The sequence below is a fragment of the Hypomesus nipponensis genome, chromosome 11 (genome assembly GCF_054491055.1).
Source record: "Hypomesus nipponensis isolate SF chromosome 11, ASM5449105v1, whole genome shotgun sequence".
In the NCBI taxonomy this organism is placed as follows: domain Eukaryota; kingdom Metazoa; phylum Chordata; class Actinopteri; order Osmeriformes; family Osmeridae; genus Hypomesus; species Hypomesus nipponensis.
The window spans coordinates 17388683-17396432 of NC_140371.1; the positions used below are offsets into that span (position 1 = coordinate 17388683).

At 41.6% G+C, this 7750-nt stretch overlaps 1 protein-coding gene across 1 annotated transcript; it reads right to left on the minus strand.

Annotated features, from left to right (window-relative positions):
* Positions 1-5552: 5552 nt before the first annotated feature.
* olig3 (oligodendrocyte transcription factor 3) lies at positions 5553-6317 on the minus strand. Its single transcript, XM_084710095.1, has one exon. The coding sequence runs from the start codon at positions 6315-6317 to the stop codon at positions 5553-5555; it is 765 nt and encodes a 254-aa protein (XP_084566221.1).
* Positions 6318-7750: the final 1433 nt, after the last annotated feature.

The following is a 7750-nucleotide window of genomic DNA, read 5'->3' on the forward strand; positions in this document are numbered from 1 at the left end:
CTGCCGAACAGCCTCCCTATTATAGCAAGCCATGAGATGTCAACTCAATAAGCTGTGTGTATATGTGTGTGTGTGTGTGTACACGTTATATACGGTCTACCCACACACACACACACACACACACATAAACCCCACAAAACAAGTGTTACACAGTTTTAACCGCATTTTCTTTGTTTGCTACATTTCATAAATGATTTGCATTCGTTCTGTGTGACAGGTCACTTGTTTAACTGTGATTCGAGTTCTGTGTGTTCTTGGCGGGGGCGAAGACTCTCTCCTCGCGTCCATGTTTCACTTTGTTACCCAGCCCTGCCCGCTGGGAGGGACACTGCCTCCCTGCCCTCTGCCACCCTCTCAGCTGGCACACAGACCACCACCCGCTGGGCAACTCCTCACCCTCTCCTTGCCTCTCTCCCAATACAACCTTTCTCCGGCTTGCTCATTTCCCACCTCTCTAAATTCCCTATCCATGTTTATCGTTCACACTTCCTCTCTTCTTTGGCACCCTTCACTCTCTCCTCCCTCAAGTGAACTAGTTAGACCAAGCATCCGAGAGTCAGACAAAGTAACAGATGCCAGACATTGAGAAGTTTTATGGAGCCTAAAAGTTAAATGAACCTTATTGGCCTTCAACACATTTCATTGTGTGTCACTGTAGCTCACTTTCACACACACACATGCACGAATACATGGGCACGTATACACAGTCTGTCAACTTTTTCGATAAAGTTCTCCTTTTCTACACCCCTATTTCCTCATGAAGAGACTGTGCTTGTGGCAGATTTGCAGCATGTGTTTGCCAGTGATTTAAATAGATATATTTTTCCCATCAGCACCTGCTCCCCCAGTCGACCCTCTCTCGCCAGAAGGTTGGGGTGACGAGGGCCGTGGCACGTCTGTGGTTGACAATCAAGGACAGTTCGTTTGGGGCGGTGTCAGGACAGTAACATTCTCCCAGGGAGTCCCTTAACCGCAGGCCGCTGGCAGACGGACAAACACTCGCTGACAGCCATTTACGGCCAACTACTGAATGCCATCTGTCAGACACTGTAGGAGGACATAACCGCTCTCCCACACATGATAGCTTGATTTTGTTCCCTCTCTCACTTTCTCTCTCTTTCTTTCTCTCTCTCTCTCTCTCTCTCCCTTTCTCTCTCTCTCTCTCTCTCTCTCTCTCTCTCTCTCTATCTCTCTCTCTCTCTCTCTCTCTCTCTCTCGCTCGCTCTCTATCTCTCTGTTGCTTGCTGTTTCTTCTGTATTTACAGAGCAGTGACTTTAAAGCAGGCTTGGATGCGATGTAGCATGAGTGTAAATAGGCTAATATTCTATAGTAATAGGAGTCTGGGCCATGTTAAGTTTGATCGTGATGAGCCTTTTCCATCTGAGTTTTTGAGTGCTGGTTTGGAACTGCTCTCTCATGAGACTTGCAAATATCACTTTCCAACCATGAAGAGACCCTTTACTTCTGAAAAACCCTTCAGTTAGCATGCAGAGATCTTGGTTTTGATAGGCCTTCTCATTGGTGTATCAATCACACCTGAGTCTTTCAGTTTTCTTGTGAATATGATGGATACATTTTCCACAAGAGTTGAGTGGTTGAATAATCCACCAGGGCAAGAGAAAAACTAATGTTTTACATTTTGATGGTACTTTCTTTTTATTCACAGATTCACAAATCAGGATTAGCATATCTGATACTCCTGAAAGTTACATCAGTTGTGTAACAGAAACACAACTATGAGCCATTAAACCACAACAGACATCCAATCACATTTGATTCTCTGGCTCAAATCTTTTATTTCCTGTGACCAAACATTGACAAAGGGAAGTGTCACCACACCTCTCACTGCACAATTAACATGCAAATTTGCTCTGTCGCTAATGGCTATGGCAAAATTCTCTTATGATGGAAATATGCTTTCTGTTTTGGCTATATAGGATAAACATTTGTCTATGAAATCAGCTGATGACAGGCCTGGGGCATTCCCTGGGGGCCAGAGAGAAATGGCCTTTGCACCTGCCACCTAATTCAGACCTGGGCTGGGGGAGCAGGGGACCTGGCATCCAGACTGAAGAACATTCAGCCTGTCATCCCACTCAATAACTTAACCCTACAACTGCTTTTGTTCTAAGGGCTGGGGGCGAGCTGAGCAGCAGCTTCGACGATGCAGCCACTGCCTCTTATTCAACTGAAATGTATTTTCAATTGCAGCCCCCGGCGTTGGCCCGGCACAAGCCTGGCTTCGATGGGCCGGTTTGGCTCTGGGCTACCAGCATTGTTAGCATTGTTAGCATCAGTGTCTATTGTGCGGAGGCTCTGAGGGAAGGCATACTTAACAAGGCAGCTCTCTCAGAGTGTAAAATCCCAAGTGTTTCCAGTAACAGGTGTGTCCACTAAGGATGACTGGTCATTTGTCAATCCTGAAAAGAATGAGCGGCTACTTAGAAAGCTTGTCTTTTTGACTGCAGCCCATCAAGACATTACTTGAGAGCATGAAAGGGTCTGCCTTGTTAGTTGTCTTGTGACCCTTCTGTGGTTTTTAGGCTGGTGATCTGGCAGCCACTGAATGAAGCTCCACAGCAGTGTGGCTGATCCTGGGACTGTTGCAATTTCCCTCTCAGAGACATCCATAGGGTAATTAGAGACCCGTTGATCAGCCCAACTTTTCCCAGTCTTTTCCTGGTGACCAGTCTTTTCCTTGGCTCAGTGTGGAGGTGAAATGTTATCTATTATACAGTTCACTTTTAGAACATAAACGACATGTCATGAACGATTCCTTTCTTGATTCCTTCCTTATTGATTAAACTTTTTTTACATTTAGACTAGGCTTCTATTTCATATTAACATTCTGTCTTTAGCTGAAATTATTCAATAACTGAACAGATGTATACTGTTTTCTGAACGGAGATAAGAACATCCGTCTTTCTGCAAGACTTTTAGATCCAAACAACAGTACCGGTTGTTATGTGGTTGTAATATCTGATGAATCTCCCACTGAGGACTTTATTAGCTGCGGATCTGTAATTAAAACAAACAGCAGAAAAGAGGAGGATAAATCTCAGAGGAAACTATAGACAAACGTATCACTCACGTGCATCCCTAACAATTATTACTTATGAGATTACTGTACTGTAAAGTTTATACCTCAACAATATTAGAATACAAATCAGACAATTATATGTTACAGAAGCAATGCTTTTCAAATCTATATAGGCTACTTCGTCCAGAATTTAAAATAAATGATCGAATGATCTATAATAATATTTACGCTTTACTCTTGATAAATATTTTAATCACCCATCTCACAATAAAGGCTAGATAAATTCATAAAACCTCATTATCAGCATTAAGAAATATTTCTCGCCCCATTGCTTTAAAAATGGTCCATAGAATAATGTATTTAAAGTAATTAGCCTACTCTAACTCATGACTATTAACTAACTACTGCAAGCCTCCCTTGACACTGCATCGTGTCTGTCAACGGTTAAAAGCCTCGGCTTGATAGGACATCGCAAACCTCCTGTTTAAAACCCATCTGGCACGGATAGTCTTTCCGTAACTGTTTGTATCCTAAAGACAAAGACTGAAATGAACTCCCTCTTTCACTCTCTCCAACCTGAATCAGTTACTACGAGGAAAAAACTTGAGTTTCCCAACGAGAAAGTTACAAAAGGCTTTTTAATCCACAAACTCATTTACATGCTGGAAGAATGAGGACTGAATGCATAATCTTCCGCATTTTAGGGTTCTCTAATCCCAACGCTCTCTCTGATGTCCTTCTTTCCCTAGTCCCCCGTGAACAATTAACTTGTAATCTCCACAAACATACATTCTGTTGCAGCCTATCTGATGTGCAATGAGCCAGGGAGACGGCCCGGGGGACTTACATCCCAAACCGCTCGCCAGTCCCTTGGTGGATCTTTACGTTGTACAATGAGCAGCATAACGGAACCTGTCCAATCATTAGATCAACACATACTACATATTTGTAGCTTGCTACATTATTATTTAAATGTTTTTGATGTGGTCAAGAAAAAAAATCACATGAAGGCTAAAGTAGTAGGCTACGTTATAAAATATGTTTTTAAATTCTACAAAATGTCTTCATGATAAAATAACGTCTACATTCTCCTCAATTTGTATTTGTCTATGCGTTCAGAAAATTAAACCCAAACCAATATTCAAGAAATTCTGCAGCGACAATTTAGGAGGGAACTGACTTCCTGTACTGACACACATATTGAATAAATATGCCAAATGAACGTCATTGAATTAATTTTGTTTTGGTAATATATTCTTGTTGTGTTGTTTCTTATTGAATTTCTATGTCCTGCTGATTTCAAAGAGGGTGATGTTCTCAAAAGGTTTTTTGTTATTCAAAAATAAGTAGCCAACAATAATTTCGAATTGATTTGTAACGTTGGAAGAAACGTGTGTGCAATAAACGGTGGTGTTTTTCATTTTTAAATGATGACGTCAATAAAGTTATTCCTCAGGTTGTAGTTTGTGTGTGCACAAGGATGTAGGTTGTAAAGGGATATAACCAATCACGATAAAATATATGATGAGAAAACACTCAAATTGAAATTATTTTATGTAATGCCAAAATAAGATATTAGGCTATATGTAAAAATCTGTTTTTCCGTGTCCCATGCATCAGGAATTATGTGAAGTGCCTTGGTCAAGTCACTGTGTCTATCCGTAGGCCTTATAGTTTCCAAGCATAAATCAATTAAAAGGGAGACTGTGTACCCAATAGTATACATCACTTCCACTTGCCAATGTTTTTGAATATCAATGCAGAAACCTGATATCCAAAAATCAACTTACAGTCGCCATGAACAGACAGCCGCAATATGGGTCATTTGAATCCGTTTTATTGAAATTTCTTCCAGGGACACTGGGCAATAATAAATATTTTGTTTGGCTAATCATCAAGAATGTACAAAAATAAAGACACGGGGTCTCTGGGCATAACAAACTCTTTCCAGCAAAACAATCATGCTTTGTAGTTGTTAGCACCACAGAAGCCATGCGTAAAAGAGATCGAAATACTAATGGACACATGTATAACAACACAATCATCGTTTAAGTCAAGTCAAGAGCCATTTCATCTCACACTTTTTGAACTAAATAATCTTACACTTTTTTTCATACACTGTAGAATGCAGTTTCACCATCCTTGTTACAAGGCACAAAGGGCATTCTTCATTTTCACAAATGATGCCTGATAATACAAACAAATCAAATCAAATGTCCATGCAATGTTCCGTTCAGTCCCGCTGTCACATGTGCTGCGGGCTTCACGCTACGATAGAGTTTGTGCTCACAGTTGTGTTTTTGTTTACATTGTTTAAGGCGTCTATGCTGACACAAAACAAATAGCAAAACTTTTGCCTATCGGGATCCTTGTTACAAGGAGGAACTTTTAGGTTGTATACGCAAAACAAGACAAACAATGAATGCAAGCATGCATGGAGGCAATATCCTCTTGTCCTTGGTATTCACAATTTACAAATTGTCATTTTTCTCTTTTTCTCTGCATTTGATGTCATTTCATCATGTCTTTGTTTTCGCTCGTCGTTAGTCTTGTCAGACCTGTGGAGGTGATAGGGATATGCGGTGGAGGGGGCATCTGGCAGATGGTGCACGGACACGGTAACCCTGCCCAGTGCTGGAACCCACTTCCAAGTTGTAGCGGGTGCGGGGGAGCACTCTTAATCAGCGAATGAGGGGTGCGAATAGAGGTAAGTCCAGGTAAGGCCGTGGACAGCGTTGAGGGTGAAGACGAGGAGAGCGCGTTACCGAGGAGAGGGTGCACCTGATGCGCTGGGTTACCGGAGTGACCACTTGAGTGGGTGACCGTCCCGCAGTGGAACGCTGAGTGGTGTCCTCCGTATATCTCACCGACCAGCCGCTTCATCTCGTCAAGGGAGCTGTTCAGCATCAGGATATAGTTTCTGGCCAGCAAGAGAGTGGCGATCTTGGACAGTTTTCTCACTGACGGGCCGTGTGCGTAAGGCATGACCTCCCGGAGTCCGTCCATGGCCAGATTCAAGTCATGCATCCTCTTGCGCTCGCGCCCGTTAATTTTGAGACGTAACTGCTGGACCTCTTGCTCAGTGACCTGTTTCTTGAGTTTGTACTTGCTGCCGCCAGGTGACTTTTCCCCGGCCAGGGAGAGGTGCTCGCTCGTCATCCTGTGGAGTAGTTCATTTTGTGCAGAGGACATGGAGCTGAGGCGTCCGTGGTCTCGAAGGAACATCTCATCCATGTCAGGCGATGACGCTCTGCTTGAGCTGGAGTCAGAATTCATTTTATTGGTTCGGTTCGGGAGGAGGTCGCTTCCTTCGCAGACACAAGATCACCTGATTTTGTCGTTAGAATCCCGTCCCCCCTTTTTTAAGAAGGATGTGTATCTAAGTCGATGCAGTGGGCTTGTGGTCCTCCGCGTGTTGCGATGTATTGATGTGTGATCTCGTGTGAGCACCTCTATGTCTGTTGTGAGGTAAAAGGGAGCTGTGGGTTTTATAGAGCTGCCTGAGAGAGGGGAAACAAAAGCTGTCCTATTCATAATGGTCTAGTTAGGATGACGTCCCCATCATAGGGCGGTGGGCTTTGACTGTCCCATTGACCACAGGAGCATCGATTCACTCTCATTGTCATGCCACCATAGGGCACCTCTCCTACCCGGGACTCTCTAAAACCAAGACAACTTGAAAACGCTCTTCTCCATGGCTCCGTAGAAATATAAACGGGTTAGTTTGAAATCGTCGTTTGATCGAATCAACTTGTAATGCATGGCTTACTACTTATTTTGAATATAAGGAATTCTTTATGAAAGGCAACTGAAAGTACAAATATTTACGCATTTTGTAAATGCTAGAGCTGGCGTAATTTACTTAAAATAAATGCATATTATTTTTCCTTATGTTCATAATTTAATTGTTGAAATATATCATAAACTGCCATAACCCTTTTTCTTATAAAGTGACTATGCCATGTTAATTCTTATTTCGAACCATTCTCACATTAACACTATATGTTATTATGCACAAACATTTTCAGATCATTTTAAGATTGTTGCCTTTCAGTGAAATCTTATTGTGGTTTTCGAACATACTTTCGACCAAAGTTAGAAAAGCAACTTATGATTGGCTATCTAGGGTAAGAGAGTTTGAAAAGTGCAAGTACAAATATTCCTCAATTGTTGCTTCCATTGAAACATCATGAACGTTTAAACTACTGCGTAAGCTATTCAGTTCACTATAATATTAACCACCATTTGCATTAAATTATGTCGTTTCTAAAGTAAAACTTTGCAACAATAAGCCAACATTAAGTGACGTTTCTGTATGATCCATATCTGTCGCAACACCGTGCATTATTCATATGCCAATATTGATAATGTCCAAATACCTAAAATCTAGTCAGGTACACATGATGAAAATACACTACATAGCTAACAGATGCATTTGCTTTCAAAATAATTTATAACAATAAATCTCCAATTCAAAAATATGTCAGATTAAGGTGACGTTGACCTTTCTGGAGACCCTACCATGGGCTTCATTTTGATCCATGAGTCTATTATTGGCACGGTTAAGTTAGGTGCAATTTAGAAGACCTTTAAAAGTAATTTATTTAAAAGTAAGGTCATTCATAAAAGACTATTCTGACTCAAGTCAACAGTTCAGCGGTAAACTTAAAACAAGCAGCAATTTGGCATGCAGCCTATGCAGAAATATC